The sequence below is a fragment of the Zootoca vivipara genome, chromosome 13, assembly GCF_965207765.1.
Source record: "Zootoca vivipara chromosome 13, rZooViv2.hap1.1, whole genome shotgun sequence".
Classification (NCBI taxonomy): Eukaryota; Metazoa; Chordata; class Lepidosauria; order Squamata; family Lacertidae; genus Zootoca; species Zootoca vivipara.
In genome coordinates this window covers 17774376-17796375 of record NC_142596.1, presented here as the reverse complement: position 1 = coordinate 17796375, position 22000 = coordinate 17774376, and the positions used below count along the sequence as shown (strand labels likewise).

General features: G+C 41.6%; 1 protein-coding gene across 1 annotated transcript in view; it reads right to left on the bottom strand.

The window, feature by feature from the left end:
• Positions 1-304: 304 nt before the first annotated feature.
• Positions 305-22000, bottom strand: part of HAPLN3 (hyaluronan and proteoglycan link protein 3) — a 39533-nt gene continuing 17837 nt past the window's right edge. The window contains exons 4-5 of the mRNA XM_035131962.3: positions 6686-6988; positions 305-1867 (exon numbers count right to left, since the gene is read on the bottom strand). Coding sequence (XP_034987853.3) covers positions 1587-1867; positions 6686-6988 — 584 coding nt within the window. The 3' untranslated portion in view covers positions 305-1586. The remainder of the gene's footprint in view (positions 1868-6685; positions 6989-22000) is intronic.

The following is a 22000-nucleotide window of genomic DNA, read 5'->3' as shown; positions in this document are numbered from 1 at the left end:
CTTCCTGTTCTTCCTCCCCCTGCCCCATCCCCTGATACATTTCGCTTTTCAAAAACCCCTTTCTATCCCAGATGTTCATTCTCTCCCTCTCGCCCTCGCCCTTTCACACACAGATGCTTACATTCACCGGTGGGTGTTATTTCTGCTCCAAAAGCTTTCCCTAACAGTAGAAATACGACTTCCAGATCTGGCAGCTTCCACTCACCCCCTGAAAAAATTGTTTAGTGTTTGTTGAATGGATCCTCCAAATCAGGAAGCCTCCCCACACACACACACACACACAAAGTGTAACAAATTCCTTGGGTGGTTTTCTTAAGGGTTTTATTCGCAAACGTCTGAGAAACCCCCAAGTTTGAACAGCAAAACCAAAAGGTGAGGTACACACGAGAATAGAGCACGCGGATGCCAAAGTATGATAATTTAGAGAGCTTTCCATAATAGTGGCAAGGTAGTTTCATGTAAGGGTATAAAGGCAGTTCCCTATGTGCCTGTGACCTGGGAGGAGGGCATGGCTAGCCAGCAAGAACTAGAACATTCCTACAAAGTGAAGACACGCTGCAACATTTTGCTGCAGGTCCCACTTGTATGCTCTACAGCCCCCCCCCCCAAAAGGGACATTAAATGAAAGACTATATTCACGCGCCCTGCTTTTTTTCTTTGAACAAAAGTAGGCACCAGCATGACAAGCAGGATCAGGACCTTGCTACAGGGAGAAGAACCCCTTGCCAGAGGTCCTACGTGTGTGTGTGTGTGTTTATGTCCAACCTGCAGAGGTAGGCTCCTGTGACCCTCCTGGTGATGATCTGATTCTAGGCGTGTTTACTCTGAAGTCAGTCCCTTTCATGGCCACACCCCCTCTCATCAGGCCACACCCCTCTCTCTAAGCCACACCCCTTCCCAACCTTGCCTCACACCCTCCTTGAGTGTTTTTACCTGGCTGAAATGTGGCGCTGAACTCTGATGAGGTCTCTTGCTTCTCTGGAGCAAAGACAGAGAGGGGCATATGTAGAAACAAAGCTATATTTTCCTTCTGGCCCTTCACGGCACTGACAAGAGGTTGCCCAGGAGTGAATATAGCCCTCAGGCTGGAGAGTTTCCCCACCCCATCCTAATCTGTAAACACTGGATTTACTAGGAGGCAAAGCCATTGTGGGGTGATGAGACTTTATTCTAGTAGCTACTGGGAATCTCCCATCAGGACTGGGAATCCTTTGGCAGGACGCAATGACCACAGTACAGACCCAGCTGAGCACGAGACAGTTTCGCAATCACATCCATAGATCTCAACCTGAGCCCATTCCAGTAAATCTCAGGAGGGGTTTCTCTACCACTGGATTAGATGGGCAATGGAAGTGGAAGAATCTTAGAATCAGCACCAAGTCCACTCCAAGGCTATTCTGTGGGGCTTTGCAGCATTCCTCCCCTTTTGTTACAAAAATGAAAAGAAAAAAAAGCCCAAGAGACACACAAAAAATAAAACATACAATTAAAACTGCCCCCTGAGACTGGCCCTTTAAATAATAAGCTAGGTGGGCAACGGAAGGATATTGTCCATTGGTGCACAGTGTCCATACATTGGCCTTCCTTCAGCTCATCTTGTAACAGTAGACTCCAAACTTGCCAACTTTGGGGAAGCCAAAGCTTCTGATCCCAGGTTCCGGGGGACCACAGTTGGGCCGGGGCGAAGTGATTGGGTAGCGCACACTAGCATCAGCCAACCAGCCGGCATCGCAACGGTCCAAATTTGAGAGCTTCCATGCTGAATAAAGTTGGCCCACCTTGGCAATCTCAGCCCCATCATCCTGGCATGCTTGCTTGGCTTCCTCCAAGGTGAGCTTCTCGCGGCCGGACAGATAGTAAACAGTTCCTGTTGGGAGGGGGAAGAGAAAGAGTTATGGAGCAATGCAGGAAAATCCCAAAAGGGACCCACTTACAGATACATATCCTGATTTTTTCTTCCTGTTTAGTTTATTTGAGGTTATAAGGAATGCTAAGTCCTGCTGGACCATAAAGAAGGCTGATCGCCGACAAATTGATGCTTTTGAATTATGGTGCTGGAGGAGACTCTTGAGAGTCCCATGGACTGCAAGAAGATCAAACCTATCCATTCTGAAGGAAATCAGCCCTGAGTGCTCACTGGAAGGACAGATCGTGAAGCTGAGGCTCCAATACTTTGGCCACATCATGAGAAGAGAAGGATCCTTGGAAAAGACCCTGATGTTGGGAAAGATTGAGGGCACTAGGAGAAGGGGACGACAGAGGACAAGATGGTTGGACAGTGTTCTCGAAGCTACGAACATGAGTTTGACCAAACTGCGGGAGGCGGTGCAAGACAGGAGTGCCTGGCGTGCTCTGGTCCATGGGGTCACGAAGAGTCGGACACGACTAAACGACTAAACAACAACAACAAGTCCTGCTCAGAGGTGACTCATTGAAGTTAATGAGGATGACCGCCCTGGGGTCATTCATTTCAGTGGGTCTAATCTGACTACATAAGAAGGCTACTGGATCTGGCCAATGGTCCATCTAGTCCAGCATCCTGTTCTTGCAATGGCCAAGCAGATGCCACAAGCATGACCCCGAGCACAAAGGCTTCTCCCTTCCTGTGGATTCTAGCAGCCGGCATTCAGAAGCATTACTGCTTCCAACTGTGGAGGCAGAGCATATCCAACAAGGCTAGTCACCATCGATAGCCCTCTCCTCCATGAATTTCTTTAGTCCTCTTTTAAAGCCATCTAGGACTAGCATTGGCTATCACCTTGGGTTGGCAGGCCCTAAACAATGGTCATATGGTGAGGCAGGAGTCACCAGTCTTTTGCAAACCAGAGAAAATGTTGTGGGTGTCGGGTCAGCCGGGGGCAGGAACGATCCAGAGGCATAATGCAGGAACGAATCCAGCCCGTCTCTCCCATCAGTGGGCAGCGTGCAGCTCTAGGGAGTTCCGACAGCCCTTCCCGACAATTTATTATGACCCATGTTGTCTTGGAGACACTGAGTACATATTCAGAGTCCAGCAGAGATAAAACGCAGACGGAGCCAGGCTGAGGTTGTGTACTAAAAGCTACTTTATTAAGTGTAAGGCAGAACAAAAGGAAAACATGTCTCCTCTTGCTGAGAGAAGTCTGAAGAAAAAAAACCAAACAGAAACAGAATACAGCAAACATCCGCTCCCGTGATTCCAACAATCTTTGCTAGAATGCATAACACAGGCATGTGGCCTGCACAGTGAGAGGAATAGAAACCTAACAGTGGGTGCTACACATGTGCTACAACAGGCACCCCCAAACTTCGGCCCTCCAGGTGTTTTGGACTACAATTCCCATCTTCCCCGACCACTGGTCCTGTTAGCTAGGGATCATGGGAGTTGTAGGCCAAACCATCTGGAGGGCCGAAGTTTTGGGGTGCCTGTGCTACAACCATGCTTGCACCACACTACACAAAGCGTCCCCCATGCACCACAAGGACATATGCCAGTGTGGCCTAATGGTTAGCATGTTGGACTAGGATTTAGGAGAGCAGGGTTCAAATCTCCACTCACTGGGTGACCTTGGGCTGGCCACCATCTCTTAGCCTAACCTACCACACAGGGTTGTTGTGAGGATGAAATGGGGAGGAGGGGGAACCATGTACACCACCTTGAGATCCTTGGAAGAAAAAAAGTGGTATATAAATGTGATAAATATGATAAATGTGATAAAACAAACAAATAAAAATACACTCACTCCTCTCCTTCCCTTCCCTACTCCCTAGTTACCCTTTAGCTTTTTGCTAGCCTAATTGGGGAGTTTAGGAGGATGTTGTTCTTTCTTGGAGATTGTGTTGTGGAGAGAAGATCCGCTTCTGCTTCTTTCGAGTCTAATTATAGCTTTGGAGAATCTGATCCCTCCCACAGTAGCTGCCAAGCAGCAGAGAAACAATTAAAAGTTCTTAACACGTAATTTATTAATATTCGCAGGAAGAGACGAAGGAATGCAGTCTTCCCTAATAATGGCGTTGCTTCGAGTAAAGTCCCACCCCCTCCGTCACTCCTGCATCTCCTTATCTGAGCTTTCTGTCTCTGAGCTCTCTGTTCTAATACCCTCAATGCCCACCTGGTCCTGGGAGAGGGGGGGTCAGAAATGCTTTCCAAAGGCACCAAGTCTGTCAGCTGGTGCTTCTTCTTCCTGCTCTTCCTCTCCCAATATTTCCCAGCTTCCCCCCTCTGCAGCCTCTGAACTACAGCCTTCTGCAAACCACTGTTCTAAATCTATACTGTCCTCCTGTTCTCGGGAAGGGGCAGGAGAAGGAGGGGGACAGTCAGGGCCGGATTTAGGTTTGATGAAGCCCTAAGCTACTGTAGGTAATGGGGCCCTTTATATGTCCAACTGTCCTTTTGTTTTTTGTGTTGAAAAGTGTGGACCCTCGGGTTATGTTACCTTCAGGTAACATAACATTCGGGTTGCAAACGCGGCAAACCCGGAAGTGTATACTTCCGGGTTTCACCACACGTGCATGTGCAGAAGCGCTCAATTGCACCATGGGCATGCACAGAAGCAGTGCCTCTAAATGTGGACTTTTCGGGGTACGTACAGACTCCCAGAACAAATTAAGTTCCAATCTGGAGGGTCCACTGTATATGCTATATGGTAATTTATGGACCTTATAGGTATCTAAAGCCATTTGCACATAACAAAATATGTATTTTATCAAAGTAATTGTTGAACTTATCTTATATTTTGGAAATGTACATCCAGGTGTTTTTTCCTTTAATTTTTTGTGGGGCCCCCAAGAGAGTGGGGCCCTAAGCTATAGCTTGTTTAGCTTATACATAAATCCGGCACTGGGGACAGGCCCCACCATTCCTCCTCAACCCAGTCCCTGACACAAGGGGTGGGGGGGGGAGACCCTACAGGTGCCAGGTAAGCCTCTTTGACAGCCATGCTGGTAACCCATGCAGGACAGGGTTATAAAGACAACTACAGCACAGAGGAGAAAACACAGCCTAAAGGTAAAGGGACCCCTGACCATTAGGTCCAGTTGTGACCGACTCTGGGGTTGCAGCACTCATCTCATGTTATTGGCCGGGGGAGCCGGCATACAGCTTCCGGCTCATGTAGCCAGCATGACCAAGCCGCTTCTGGTGAACCAGAGCAGCACATGGAAACGCCGTTTACCATCCCGCTGGAGCGGTACCTATTTATCTACTTGCACTTTGATGTGCTTTCAAACTGCTAGGTTGGCAGGAGCAGGGACCGGACAACAGGAGCTCACCCCATCGCGGGGATTCGAACCGCTGACCTTCTGATCGGCAAGCTCTAGGCTCTGTGGTTTAACCCACAGCGCCACCCGTGTCCCTCCTAGGGGAACACAAATTGTGCTTTTCTGTACCAAAGTCCATGAACAGTTACAGGGAGTTAAGTGGAGAATTTAGACTCCAGAACTCGTCTTCCCTTTAATGATTGCTCTTTGTAGTACTAATAAAAAGCATACTCAAAGCAGCATACAGCATTTAGAGCATTTCATTAAAACCCATCAAATACAAAAGCGAAAAGAAAACTACCTACATCCATTAACTACCGTAAAATGGAAGCTCAGGGTGAAGCAATCAACAGGAGTGAGATGAATTCCAAGCCCAGCTGAAAGCCAGATGACGTTTTTAAAAGCTCAAATGAGAGGGAGCCAACCAAGACTTATCTTGGGGATGGATTCTGCAGCCTGGGTGCCTCTAAGAGCAGCAGGGTGCATAACAAGGCTTGAGATGTTGAGCTGAATGAGAGGTTAGCTGTATCTAAAAGGTCCCAAGTTCCACACCAAGGACATCTCCAACTTGGTCGGAAAGGTCTGTTGCTTGTAACTCAGGAGAGCAGCTGCAGGTCAGAGTAAACAGAACCAAGCTAGATGGATCAAGTCCCAATCAGCAGCCTAGAGCAGGCATAGGCAAACTAGGCCCTCCAGATGTTTTGGGACTACAACTCCCATCATCCCTAGCTAACAGGACCAGTGGTCAGGGATGATGGGAATTGTAGTCCCAAAACATCTAGAGGGCCAAGTTTCCCTATGCCTGGCCTAGAGGCTGTAGTTTGAACTAACGGCAGTCCTCAAAGGCAGTCCTGTGCCCAGCAGTATTATTTATATTATTATTATTATTATTATTATTATTATTATTATTATTAGAATTAGAATTAGAATTAGAATTTATATTTATATTTATTGAATTTATATACCACCCTATGCCCAGGGGTCTCAGGGCAGTTCACAGAATAAATTCAACATATAAAACCACAAAATACCTAATAAAAATAAAAATAACAACCCAATAGCCAACAACAACAACAACACATTTTAAAAGGGCATAGGATCTAAATCGGATCAACCAAAGGCCTGGTTTAAAAGGAACATTTTTGCCTGACGCCTAAAAGTGTGTAATGAAGGCGCCTGGCAAACTTCCCTCGGGAGAGCATTCCACAGATGGGGGCGACACTGCAGAGAAGACCGTTTTTCGTGTTGCCATCCTCTGGACCTCTTAAGGAGGGGGCGCATGAAGGAGGACCTGAGAAAATGATCTCAACTTCCGGGTAGGTTCATATGGAAAGAGGCAGTAGTCGATCTGAAATCGCCAGAGTGGGAACCTATGGCCAGGCCCACCATCTCCCCATCCCTCCTTTAAAGTAGCCTGCCTGGTGAACTGTGGCAGAGAACAACTCACCTTTCAGAGCAGAAGAGAAACAGAAGACGTCAAAATGATGGAGGTTCTTCTGGCGCTCTCCATAGTTCCGGAGGCCAGGGGCCATGTGCTTCCCTCCACAGGGCTCCCGTGACACAGTGATGGGGTATTGGGCTGTGCCGTCCGTCAGCCAGCCTGCATTGCACCAGTCAAGGCCCTCCATCCAGGCCTTAAAGAGCTGCTCAAAGGAGGCCATCATGGCATCCTGGTCCTCACAGGTCTTCTTGGCCTCATGGAAGTTGAGCTTGTAGCGCCCACGTTGAGGCTGGTAAGGGAACACCACCCCTGGGGGAAAGAAAGTTGCTGAGTGAGTACAGGAGAATCACTTACTGAGGTGTGAGGAGCCTATGGTCCTCAGAAGTTGCTGGACTCCAGCACCCATCAGTCCCAGCCAGCTGGGCCAACAGTCAGGGGTTGTCAGGGACTAGGCAAAGGAGGAATGGTGGAGACCGCCTCCCCATCCTGACCTTTCCAGGAAGAAGGAAGAGGAAGACAGTATAGATTTACAACAGGGGTTTGAGGGAAGTCACAGCTCAGAGGCAGATGAGGGGAAAGCTGGGGAATCATGGGAAAGCCGGAACAACACCCAGCTGAGGCGTTGTCATTAGAAAGCATTCCAGACCCTCCAGATCCCAGAACCCGGCGAGCCTTAAAAGTAGGAGAGCAAAGAGCTCAAAGATAGAGGGCACTTAGCGGCACCCGTAGAGGAGGTGGAAGACGAATGAGGAAGTGGGAGAAATGGGTGGAGATTCACTCGGGACAACGCCGTTATCCAAGAGGCTGGGTTCTATAGCCTCTCTGTGTAAAGATTGAAATAAATAAAAAAGGACGGTAAGAAACTTTTCCTTGTACTTATACTTTCCTGGGCAACCAGCCAGGAGCCGCTGACAGCATCCTGACAGGGATGTTGGGAGCTTCAGGCCTGCAGCATCTGAACCACACATTTATAGCAGTCATGGATTCCCTGGGAAGTGTCATTTGTTAAGGGTGCTGAGAGTTGTTAGTAGGCCCCTATTGCCCTTCTATTGCCCTATTGACCAAGCTGTGGGAGGCAGTGGAAGACAGGAGTGTCTGGCGTGCTCTGGTCCATAGGGTCACAAAGAGTCGGACATGACTAAACAACTAAACAACAACTCGACTAAACAACTAAACAACAATTGCCCTCCCAGAGCTCCTATCCCCAGAGCAGTTTTAACAACCAATCTCACTTGCCAGGAAACTCTGGGAATTGTAGCTCTGAGTTTCTGTCCCCAAGAGAGGTGCGCACAAGGCCTTTGGCTTCTTGCGAATTGCTGCTCACTTTCTTCCGGTACAACAAAAACAAAGATGATGGGCTAATGCTGCCAATTTCTTCAAAAGTCCAAAATAAAACAAGCAGCACGCAAAGGCACCAAATTCAATCCAGTTTCAATCAAGTATTATTAATCCAAAGAGAAAACAATAAGAGAACCATATACAAGTGCTGACACTGTACTTTTATGTTTAGTGCATTCACTGGTGGTATAAACCAGGTCTTATTAGTATTCGAATTAAGACACTAATATACATATAAACAGAACAAATATCAAAAACAGTACTTACAATTTGTATGAAACCACTTATCTTGGCTTAGGCCACAATGCTCAGGTGTTTTTTCAAAAGGTTCTCTCATTTACATATTCACTGGTAATACAAATCAAATTCTAATTATTGTTTGAAATAATACAGTAATACAATTTCTAAAATACATGTACACAAAAAGAGATACTTACATTTCTTGTATTCAGAGTATTTTTGGTTTGAGCATGTATTGACTAAGCAAATATCCTGTGTTTGGAGCACACTTATATACAAAAAGTTGGTTCACAGGTGATAATAATTAAAGATGACAATTAGGAGGGGGCAGAAGAATGTGAGTACTGATAACACTTACAGTATCTCTATGATTACTGTATGTTATACTGCTAGTGTGTTCGTTTAAATGAATACAGAAAGGTCAAGATCTGAGTTTAAACCGTCCGGTTGTAATGTCTTAAACATAAAAATCAATTTAGTTTCTTGTTGTCTCAATATTTTTAGGATATCCTGCTTGTGGTATTTCTTGGGTGTGTACTGCCATAAGCCAAAAAACATTAAATCGGAGTCACTGTGTTTCATTTGTAAAAAATGAGGTGTAAGAGGGGCTTCCATCACTTTATTGCGGATGCGTGATCTGTGTTCTCCTATACGTACCTTTAGTGCCCGCGTGGTGCTGCCTATATACAGTTTGTTGCAAGGGCACCGTATGCAATAAACTACGTTCTTGGAGTTGCATGTGGTCATGGAGTTGATTTTAAAAGTGAACTGCATATGTTCACTTTTTATTTCTTTTACTTGTAAACTGTAGGGGCACATATTGCATGAGCCGCATCTATAGTGGCCTTTAGTGACAATGGATGGTGATTCCAAACAATCAGCTTTGACCAATTGATTGCGCAAAGTTCCTTTCTTCCTCAACCCTAAAAGGGGGGGATCTTTACAGCCAGGTATGTCTTCCACAATATGCCAATGTTTATATATAATATTTCTAATGTGGCTGGCCAGGGGTGTGAAATCCATCCCCATGACCAGGCGGCTGGGTTTTCTGTTTTTAATGCTATCAGACCGTGTTTCAAGCAAATTTTTTCGATTGCGACCGTCTACACGTCTGTATGCGTCCTGTATGATACAATTAGGGTAGCCCCGGTTAACGAGAGCTTTTTCTAGCTGATGAGCCGCATTTCTATAGTCTCTCTTGTCTGTAGCATTCCTTTTCAGTCTGATTAACTGTCCGTATGGTAAATTTCTTTTTAAATGAGAAGGGTGACTTGAAGAGTAATGGAGTAGGGAGTAACAATCCGTTAATTTCTTATATGGTTTGAATGCCAAGGTGTTTCTATTTGAAATGTAGACCACTACATCCAAAAATGGAATTTCTTTTTTGTGATACTGACAAGTAAATTTTAGATGGGAATCCAATGTGTTCACCCATTCTTGGAATGCAATACATGTTGCTTCAGATTTAAAAATTATGAGCAAATCATCAATGTATCTTTTAATCAGAATGATGTCATTTGTAAAGGGGTTAGATTCAGAAAAAAAATGTTTGTTTTCAAAGTCAATCATGTGAATGTTTGCTACCGATGGGGCCAATGCCGCGCCCATAGCAACCCCCTTGGTTTGGATGTAGAAGTCATTTTTATACCTGAAGAAATTATTTTCAAAAACAATATCCAGTAATTGGATTAAAAAATAATAAGGAGGGGTTTGTTCTTGTCTGGAACGTAGTAAATTTTCAATGGTCCCTCTTATGGTCTCTAGTGGGATATTAGTGTAGAGAGAACCTACATCGAGTGTTGCCAGGATCGCTCCTCTAGGCACGGGAAGGTCTTCCAGTTTAGCAATAAGATCTTTAGTGTCTCGGATATATGTGGTGGTGGCAGTGGAGTATTCAAATATAAATGAGTCTAGGTACTTGGATAAGGGTTCAGTGAGTGAACCAACAGCTGAGACAATAGGACGGCCCGGGGGTGGTGTGATATTTTTATGGATCTTGGGGAGAGTGTAAAAGATAGGGACCCGTGGATTTTTACAAAGTAGGAACTCGGCGGTTTGTATAGAAATATAATCTAGCGCTAGAGCCTCATTGACCGTGATACGAATAAGGTTAGAAACTTTCTGAGTGGGATCATAACTAAGAGGTAAATAATATCTTCTGTCGGCCAATTGCCTGTTTATTTCCCGTTCATAAGTGACTGTGTCCATTAAGACAATAGCCCCTCCTTTGTCCGCAGGTTTAATTGTGATGGAGCGGTCATTCGCCAAGTTATGAATTAGCTCTTGTTGTTCTCTAGTTATATTATGTCTAGTAGGGATATGACGTTTTTCCAATCTGTCTAAGTCTTTTATAATTTCATGATGAAAAGCTTCTATCCTAAAATCCTGGTTATGGGGGATGAAGGTTGATTTGGTTTTAAAAGGAGTACTAGTGTCCAAGGTATCAGTGTTGGACTGAAATAATAATTTTAGTTTCAGTTGACGAATCATTTTATACACATCAATGCGAGTGCTTAGGGCTGAATATTTTTGGGTGGGAGCAAAATTTAAGCCTAAACTGAGTACTCTCAACTCATCCGAGGAGAGTATCCGGCTTGACAGATTAACGACAGTTATCTGTTCTTCCCTCTGCCCCTGCGCCTGTGAGGGTCATACTGTGTATGTTGTCTGGGTCTTAATTGTCTAAACTCAGATGTTGATTCTGATGATCCTCTGCTAGAAATGCTACTGTTCTCATCTGGAATAGTAGTGTCGTTTTTTGTTTGTGGATATTTGGTTTTTCTGTCAAAAAACCTATTGTTTCTATTTTCATATTTAGACCAATTGTACACTCTATTGTTTGCATAATCATCTTTATCTCTATTGAATTTTTTCCTTTTGTATAATTTTAACTCTTTACTAAATTCATTAATAGAATCTTCAAAAAATTTTTATTTCTCTATCAAATGTGGTTTTGTCACTTTCCTTCTTGAAATCTTTTTTAATCCTCTCTATTTCATGGTCAAATTTGTTCATTTCGGACTTAGATTTTTCGATGATTAGTAACATTAAATCAATGGCGCATCTATTGAGTATACCAGTCCATTTCATGACAAATTCTTCATCTCCTTTGTAAAGACTGGGTTGTTTAAGAACCCTTAATCCCCTTGGAATCATATTGGATCTAACATATTCCGAGAGCGTAGATGCATGTGAATATGCTCTAGTTCTTTTCCTCCCCAAGTCCATTAAATCCTCTAAAACATTCACCATGTCCCTCCCTTCTTCCTCATCTAAGGGAAAATCCCCTACAATGCGGGATTGTTCTTCTTCAGTGTAACCAAACACATGAGTGCCAGAAGCCATAGGTACAACAAAAACAAAGATGATGGGCTAATGCTGCCAATTTCTTCAAAAGTCCAAAATAAAACAAGCAGCACGCAAAGGCACCAAATTCAATCCAGTTTCAATCAAGTATTATTAATCCAAAGAGAAAACAATAAGAGAACCATATACAAGTGCTGACACTGTACTTTTATGTTTAGTGCATTCACTGGTGGTATAAACCAGGTCTTATTAGTATTCGAATTAAGACACTAATATACATATAAACAGAACAAATATCAAAAACAGTACTTACAATTTGTATGAAACCACTTATCTTGGCTTAGGCCACAATGCTCAGGTGTTTTTTCAAAAGGTTCTCTCATTTACATATTCACTGGTAATACAAATCAAATTCTAATTATTGTTTGAAATAATACAGTAATACAATTTCTAAAATACATGTACACAAAAAGAGATACTTACATTTCTTGTATTCAGAGTATTTTTGGTTTGAGCATGTATTGACTAAGCAAATATCCTGTGTTTGGAGCACACTTATATACAAAAAGTTGGTTCACAGGTGATAATAATTAAAGATGACAATTAGGAGGGGGCAGAAGAATGTGAGTACTGATAACACTTACAGTATCTCTATGATTACTGTATGTTATACTGCTAGTGTGTTCGTTTAAATGAATACAGAAAGGTCAAGATCTGAGTTTAAACCGTCCGGTTGTAATGTCTTAAACATAAAAATCAATTTAGTTTCTTGTTGTCTCAATATTTTTAGGATATCCTGCTTGTGGTATTTCTTGGGTGTGTACTGCCATAAGCCAAAAAACATTAAATCGGAGTCACTGTGTTTCATTTGTAAAAAATGAGGTGTAAGAGGGGCTTCCATCACTTTATTGCGGATGCGTGATCTGTGTTCTCCTATACGTACCTTTAGTGCCCGCGTGGTGCTGCCTATATACAGTTTGTTGCAAGGGCACCGTATGCAATAAACTACGTTCTTGGAGTTGCATGTGGTCATGGAGTTGATTTTAAAAGTGAACTGCATATGTTCACTTTTTATTTCTTTTACTTGTAAACTGTAGGGGCACATATTGCATGAGCCGCATCTATAGTGGCCTTTAGTGACAATGGATGGTGATTCCAAACAATCAGCTTTGACCAATTGATTGCGCAAAGTTCCTTTCTTCCTCAACCCTAAAAGGGGGGGATCTTTACAGCCAGGTATGTCTTCCACAATATGCCAATGTTTATATATAATATTTCCAATGTGGCTGGCCAGGGGTGTGAAATCCATCCCCATGACCAGGCGGCTGGGTTTTCTGTTTTTAATGCTATCAGACCGTGTTTCAAGCAAATTTTTTCGATTGCGACCGTCTACACGTCTGTATGCGTCCTGTATGATACAATTAGGGTAGCCCCGGTTAACGAGAGCTTTTTCTAGCTGATGAGCCGCATTTCTATAGTCTCTCTTGTCTGTAGCATTCCTTTTCAGTCTGATTAACTGTCCGTATGGTAAATTTCTTTTTAAATGAGAAGGGTGACTTGAAGAGTAATGGAGTAGGGAGTAACAATCCGTTAATTTCTTATATGGTTTGAATGCCAAGGTGTTTCTATTTGAAATGTAGACCACTACATCCAAAAATGGAATTTCTTTTTTGTGATACTGACAAGTAAATTTTAGATGGGAATCCAATGTGTTCACCCATTCTTGGAATGCAATACATGTTGCTTCAGATTTAAAAATTATGAGCAAATCATCAATGTATCTTTTAATCAGAATGATGTCATTTGTAAAGGGGTTAGATTCAGAAAAAAAATGTTTGTTTTCAAAGTCAATCATGTGAATGTTTGCTACCGATGGGGCCAATGCCGCGCCCATAGCAACCCCCTTGGTTTGGATGTAGAAGTCATTTTTATACCTGAAGAAATTATTTTCAAAAACAATATCCAGTAATTGGATTAAAAAATAATAAGGAGGGGTTTGTTCTTGTCTGGAACGTAGTAAATTTTCAATGGTCCCTCTTATGGTCTCTAGTGGGATATTAGTGTAGAGAGAACCTACATCGAGTGTTGCCAGGATCGCTCCTCTAGGCACGAGAAGGTCTTCCAGTTTAGCAATAAGATCTTTAGTGTCTCGGATATATGTGGTGGTGGCAGTGGAGTATTCAAATATAAATGCCACCACCACATATATCCGAGACACTAAAGATCTTATTGCTAAACTGGAAGACCTTCCCGTGCCTAGAGGAGCGATCCTGGCAACACTCGATGTAGGTTCTCTCTACACTAATATCCCACTAGAGACCATAAGAGGGACCATTGAAAATTTACTACGTTCCAGACAAGAACAAACCCCTCCTTATTATTTTTTAATCCAATTACTGGATATTGTTTTTGAAAATAATTTCTTCAGGTATAAAAATGACTTCTACATCCAAACCAAGGGGGTTGCTATGGGCGCGGCATTGGCCCCATCGGTAGCAAACATTCACATGATTGACTTTGAAAACAAACATTTTTTTCTGAATCTAACCCCTTTACAAATGACATCATTCTGATTAAAAGATACATTGATGATTTGCTCATAATTTTTAAATCTGAAGCAACATGTATTGCATTCCAAGAATGGGTGAACACATTGGATTCCCATCTAAAATTTACTTGTCAGTATCACAAAAAAGAAATTCCATTTTTGGATGTAGTGGTCTACATTTCAAATAGAAACACCTTGGCATTCAAACCATATAAGAAATTAACGGATTGTTACTCCCTACTCCATTACTCTTCAAGTCACCCTTCTCATTTAAAAAGAAATTTACCATACGGACAGTTAATCAGACTGAAAAGGAATGCTACAGACAAGAGAGACTATAGAAATGCGGCTCATCAGCTAGAAAAAGCTCTCGTTAACCGGGGCTACCCTAATTGTATCATACAGGACGCATACAGACGTGTAGACGGTCGCAATCGAAAAAATTTGCTTGAAACACGGTCTGATAGCATTAAAAACAGAAAACCCAGCCGCCTGGTCATGGGGATGGATTTCACACCCCTGGCCAGCCACATTAGAAATATTATATATAAACATTGGCATATTGTGGAAGACATACCTGGCTGTAAAGATCCCCCCCTTTTAGGGTTGAGGAAGAAAGGAACTTTGCGCAATCAATTGGTCAAAGCTGATTGTTTGGAATCACCATCCATTGTCACTAAAGGCCACTATAGATGCGGCTCATGCAATATGTGCCCCTACAGTTTACAAGTAAAAGAAATAAAAAGTGAACATATGCAGTTCACTTTTAAAATCAACTCCATGACCACATGCAACTCCAAGAACGTAGTTTATTGCATACGGTGCCCTTGCAACAAACTGTATATAGGCAGCACCACGCGGGCACTAAAGGTACGTATAGGAGAACACAGATCACGCATCCGCAATAAAGTGATGGAAGCCCCTCTTACACCTCATTTTTTACAAATGAAACACAGTGACTCCGATTTAATGTTTTTTGGCTTATGGCAGTACACACCCAAGAAATACCACAAGCAGGATATCCTAAAAATATTGAGACAACAAGAAACTAAATTGATTTTTATGTTTAAGACATTACAACCGGACGGTTTAAACTCAGATCTTGACCTTTCTGTATTCATTTAAACGAACACACTAGCAGTATAACATACAGTAATCATAGAGATACTGTAAGTGTTATCAGTACTCACATTCTTCTGCCCCCTCCTAATTGTCATCTTTAATTATTATCACCTGTGAACCAACTTTTTGTATATAAGTGTGCTCCAAACACAGGATATTTGCTTAGTCAATACATGCTCAAACCAAAAATACTCTGAATACAAGAAATGTAAGTATCTCTTTTTGTGTACATGTATTTTAGAAATTGTATTACTGTATTATTTCAAACAATAATTAGAATTTGATTTGTATTACCAGTGAATATGTAAATGAGAGAACCTTTTGAAAAAACACCTGAGCATTGTGGCCTAAGCCAAGATAAGTGGTTTCATACAAATTGTAAGTACTGTTTTTGATATTTGTTCTGTTTATATGTATATTAGTGTCTTAATTCGAATACTAATAAGACCTGGTTTATACCACCAGTGAATGCACTAAACATAAAAGTACAGTGTCAGCACTTGTATATGGTTCTCTTATTGTTTTCTCTTTGGATTAATAATACTTGATTGAAACTGGATTGAATTTGGTGCCTTTGCGTGCTGCTTGTTTTATTTTGGACTTTTGAAGAAATTGGCAGCATTAGCCCATCATCTTTGTTTTTGTTGTACCTATGGCTTCTGGCACTCATGTGTTTGGTTACACTGAAGAAGAACAATCCCGCATTGTAGGGGATTTTCCCTTAGATGAGGAAGAAGGGAGGGACATGGTGAATGTTTTAGAGGATTTAATGGACTTGGGGAGGAAAAGAACTAGAGCATATTCACATGCATCTACGCTCTCGGAATATGTTAGATCCAATATGATTCCAAGGGGATTAAGGGTTCTTAAACAACCCAGTCTTTACAAAGGAGATGAAGAATTTGTCATGAAATGGACTGGTATACTCAATAGATGCGCCATTGATTTAATGTTACTAATCATCGAAAAATCTAAGTCCGAAATGAACAAATTTGACCATGAAATAGAGAGGATTAAAAAAGATTTCAAGAAGGAAAGTGACAAAACCACATTTGATAGAGAAATAAAAAATTTTGAAGATTCTATTAATGAATTTAGTAAAGAGTTAAAATTATACAAAAGGAAAAAATTCAATAGAGATAAAGATGATTATGCAAACAATAGAGTGTACAATTGGTCTAAATATGAAAATAGAAACAATAGGTTTTTTGACAGAAAAACCAAATATCCACAAACAAAAAACGACACTACTATTCCAGATGAGAACAGTAGCATTTCTAGCAGAGGATCATCAGAATCAACATCTGAGTTTAGACAATTAAGACCCAGACAACATACACAGTATGACCCTCACAGGCGCAGGGGCAGAGGGAAGAACAGATAACTGTCGTTAATCTGTCAAGCCGGATACTCTCCTCGGATGAGTTGAGAGTACTCAGTTTAGGCTTAAATTTTGCTCCCACCCAAAAATATTCAGCCCTAAGCACTCGCATTGATGTGTATAAAATGATTCGTCAACTGAAACTAAAATTATTATTTCAGTCCAACACTGATACCTTGGACACTAGTACTCCTTTTAAAACCAAATCAACCTTCATCCCCCATAACCAGGATTTTAGGATAGAAGCTTTTCATCATGAAATTATAAAAGACTTAGACAGATTGGAAAAACGTCATATCCCTACTAGACATAATATAACTAGAGAACAACAAGAGCTAATTCATAACTTGGCGAATGACCGCTCCATCACAATTAAACCTGCGGACAAAGGAGGGGCTATTGTCTTAATGGACACAGTCACTTATGAACGGGAAATAAACAGGCAATTGGCCGACAGAAGATATTATTTACCTCTTAGTTATGATCCCACTCAGAAAGTTTCTAACCTTATTCGTATCACGGTCAATGAGGCTCTAGCGCTAGATTATATTTCTATACAAACCGCCGAGTTCCTACTTTGTAAAAATCCACGGGTCCCTATCTTTTACACTCTCCCCAAGATCCATAAAAATATCACACCACCCCCGGGCCGTCCTATTGTCTCAGCTGTTGGTTCACTCACTGAACCCTTATCCAAGTACCTAGACTCATTTATATTTGAATACTCCACTGCCACCACCACATATATCCGAGACACTAAAGATCTTATTGCTAAACTGGAAGACCTTCCCGTGCCTAGAGGAGCGATCCTGGCAACACTCGATGTAGGTTCTCTCTACACTAATATCCCACTAGAGACCATAAGAGGGACCATTGAAAATTTACTACGTTCCAGACAAGAACAAACCCCTCCTTATTATTTTTTAATCCAATTACTGGATATTGTTTTTGAAAATAATTTCTTCAGGTATAAAAATGACTTCTACATCCAAACCAAGGGGGTTGCTATGGGCGCGGCATTGGCCCCATCGGTAGCAAACATTCACATGATTGACTTTGAAAACAAACATTTTTTTTTCTGAATCTAACCCCTTTACAAATGACATCATTCTGATTAAAAGATACATTGATGATTTGCTCATAATTTTTAAATCTGAAGCAACATGTATTGCATTCCAAGAATGGGTGAACACATTGGATTCCCATCTAAAATTTACTTGTCAGTATCACAAAAAAGAAATTCCATTTTTGGATGTAGTGGTCTACATTTCAAATAGAAACACCTTGGCATTCAAACCATATAAGAAATTAACGGATTGTTACTCCCTACTCCATTACTCTTCAAGTCACCCTTCTCATTTAAAAAGAAATTTACCATACGGACAGTTAATCAGACTGAAAAGGAATGCTACAGACAAGAGAGACTATAGAAATGCGGCTCATCAGCTAGAAAAAGCTCTCGTTAACCGGGGCTACCCTAATTGTATCATACAGGACGCATACAGACGTGTAGACGGTCGCAATCGAAAAAATTTGCTTGAAACACGGTCTGATAGCATTAAAAACAGAAAACCCAGCCGCCTGGTCATGGGGATGGATTTCACACCCCTGGCCAGCCACATTAGAAATATTATATATAAACATTGGCATATTGTGGAAGACATACCTGGCTGTAAAGATCCCCCCCTTTTAGGGTTGAGGAAGAAAGGAACTTTGCGCAATCAATTGGTCAAAGCTGATTGTTTGGAATCACCATCCATTGTCACTAAAGGCCACTATAGATGCGGCTCATGCAATATGTGCCCCTACAGTTTACAAGTAAAAGAAATAAAAAGTGAACATATGCAGTTCACTTTTAAAATCAACTCCATGACCACATGCAACTCCAAGAACGTAGTTTATTGCATACGGTGCCCTTGCAACAAACTGTATATAGGCAGCACCACGCGGGCACTAAAGGTACGTATAGGAGAACACAGATCACGCATCCGCAATAAAGTGATGGAAGCCCCTCTTACACCTCATTTTTTACAAATGAAACACAGTGACTCCGATTTAATGTTTTTTGGCTTATGGCAGTACACACCCAAGAAATACCACAAGCAGGATATCCTAAAAATATTGAGACAACAAGAAACTAAATTGATTTTTATGTTTAAGACATTACAACCGGACGGTTTAAACTCAGATCTTGACCTTTCTGTATTCATTTAAACGAACACACTAGCAGTATAACATACAGTAATCATAGAGATACTGTAAGTGTTATCAGTACTCACATTCTTCTGCCCCCTCCTAATTGTCATCTTTAATTATTATCACCTGTGAACCAACTTTTTGTATATAAGTGTGCTCCAAACACAGGATATTTGCTTAGTCAATACATGCTCAAACCAAAAATACTCTGAATACAAGAAATGTAAGTATCTCTTTTTGTGTACATGTATTTTAGAAATTGTATTACTGTATTATTTCAAACAATAATTAGAATTTGATTTGTATTACCAGTGAATATGTAAATGAGAGAACCTTTTGAAAAAACACCTGAGCATTGTGGCCTAAGCCAAGATAAGTGGTTTCATACAAATTGTAAGTACTGTTTTTGATATTTGTTCTGTTTATATGTATATTAGTGTCTTAATTCGAATACTAATAAGACCTGGTTTATACCACCAGTGAATGCACTAAACATAAAAGTACAGTGTCAGCACTTGTATATGGTTCTCTTATTGTTTTCTCTTTGGATTAATAATACTTGATTGAAACTGGATTGAATTTGGTGCCTTTGCGTGCTGCTTGTTTTATTTTGCACTTTCTTCCGGTGACATAAGAACATTTAGACGAGTGTAAATAAAAGCCAGGACACAAATTTTCATGGGCCTCTATGATGGCTCATTCACCAGAAGTCAAGTATTTAGTGTTAACTCTGGAAATGTGGTGCTGGAGGAGACTCTTGAGAGTCCCATGGACTGCAAGAAGATAAACCTATCCATTCTGAAGGAAATCAGCCCTGAGTGCTCACTGGAAGGACAGATCCTGAAGCTGAGGGTCCAATACTTTGGCCACCTGATGAGAAGAGAAGACTCCCTAGAAAAGACCCTGATGCTGGGAAAGATGGAGGGCACAAGGAGAAGGGGACGACAGAGGACGAGATGATTGGACAGTGTTCTCGAAGCTACGAACATGAGTCTGACCAAACTACAGGAGGCAGTGGAAGACAGGAGTGTCTGGCGTGCTCTGGTCCATGGGGTCACGAAGAGTCGGACATGACTAAACGACTAAACAACAACAACTGGAAGTGTATGCTCAATTCTGACCAAACTAAACTTACTAGAGCAAAATATAGAGCAGGATGTGTCTCGGTGTGTAATATATTGCCGTTATTTTCAACTCTCCTACCCCACTAGTGAGCTTTATGGAAAACAGGGATTTGCCCTCAATGTAGGGGTGCCATATTTCAAAAAGTGAAAAACCAGACACAAAAGTTGTTGAGGTTTTTTGGGGGGGTGGTGGTTTTTTTTCTCAGGGGGGCGGGGCAGAGTGATGTTCTGGTGTTTTTGTTTGTTATTTTCGACAGACAAATCCTGGATACGTCCAGGCGTTCCCCTATAGCTTCTTGTTTGCCACTATGGGATCTGGGATGCTAAACTAGGTAGGTCTTTGTTCTAATTTGTTGGTTAATTAATCATTATAATATAACAAAGGCTAAAGTAGGCTTCGTTGTGAACCCACACAGTAGGATGGCTTTAAAAAGAGAAAACTCTCATCTTTCAGTCCATTTAGTCAAAGAACATACTGCCTGGCATCGCAGCGATATATAATCACAAGATGGGCTCCTCGCACGGGGGGAGGGGGAATGCTTAATGTATTCCCACAGAGCCTTTTATCTTGGATGAAAGAAGATAGAGGATTTTTAAAAAATAAAAGTGAGAAAAATGACAGGCTATCGGTGACCTCTGGTGGCCAGAAATAGGTATATACTCAGCAGTTCTGGTAACTGCCTCCAGACCTCTTAGAAAATCCCAAGGATTCTACCTGTACAAAGGTGGGGTCCTGTTTATTAGGAAGCGGGAAAAGGACAGTTTCATGGGTGTAGCGGGGGGGGGGCACAAATATGATTGAAAAGCATTGATAGTACTCAATTATTTGAGGTTTTGCCCCCGCCGCCCCAGCAGAAGCCAGTCTCGCACAATGCCCTATTTACAGGGTATTTTTACCCGTGATTTCCCTAGAAAAGCTTGATAAGTTTGATTTCCTTAAAAAAAAAAAAGCTTTGGCTGCCCCCCCCCCAAGAAAAATCCCGGTTACGCTCATGAACAGTTTCATACATGTTTCCAAATAAAATTTGAGAGAGTGATTCAGAAACATTCAGTTCGCCATCTGCTATGCGGCTTCTATCTCATGCTGCTGGTGGGTAGGAAGATTCGTCAAGCATCCATAATATTAAGTTGTTTGGGCAGTCTAGCACCAGAATGTTAAGTGGGGGAGCGTCCGTCACAATAGTGCTGTGTAAGTATAGGATTTCATTTTTTTCCCCTGAGCTATTAATCACCTTCCACATATATGTCCCAAGATTATGTACAAATCATAATTAAAACAGGGGGGGGGGGACCCAGTTAAAAAGAGCAAGTGATTTTTTTAAAGCCCACCCAGGTATTTAGAAAGCTAGTGTGTGTTTAAAGCTGTTTTTAGCTTATTGCTTATCTTGATTTTTCGAAAGCTTCTAATTATTGTTGCTAATTCTGCTTATTGATAATTTTACTGTTTCATCTTTTTCTGTAAGCCACTTTGATGTTCAGTTGGTTGGTTGGTTCTTGTTGCTGTTTTACAATCAAGCAGTATATAAATTTTATGAAATAAATTAAATAAGTAAATAAAAACAAGACAAAGTAGACACCCATGGCCGAGACCAATTCATTCAGCATTTCAGAACAAAACAAAAAAAAGTTTTCAATTGTTTCCCAGAAGGTACAGATAGCGAGTGCCAGTTTTTATTTCAACAGGAATGGTATTCCAGAGAACAGGGGCAACCACACTAAAAGCCCAGCACAGAGTTACTGCAGAGTGGGCTTCTAAGATCTCTCGCTTTTCCGTCCTGTCCCTCTCTCTTAACTTCCTCTCCATCTCCAGTTTGAATCATTTGTTCTACTCTTTTCTGCTAAGAAAGGAAATATATATGCCAACTCACTTAAGTTGCATTGACTAAAATAGTGGTGGGGTACCTTAGTTTCTTTTTCCGTGACCCACAGACCATTAACACATTGCAAAATCAGTTGACAATGACAAATGATAGTGCTAATTAAAATATACCTAATACAGCTTTAAAAACACAAAATTAAAATATTAGACACTGTGTGTAAGAGGGGTGGGGTGGGGGAGATCAGAT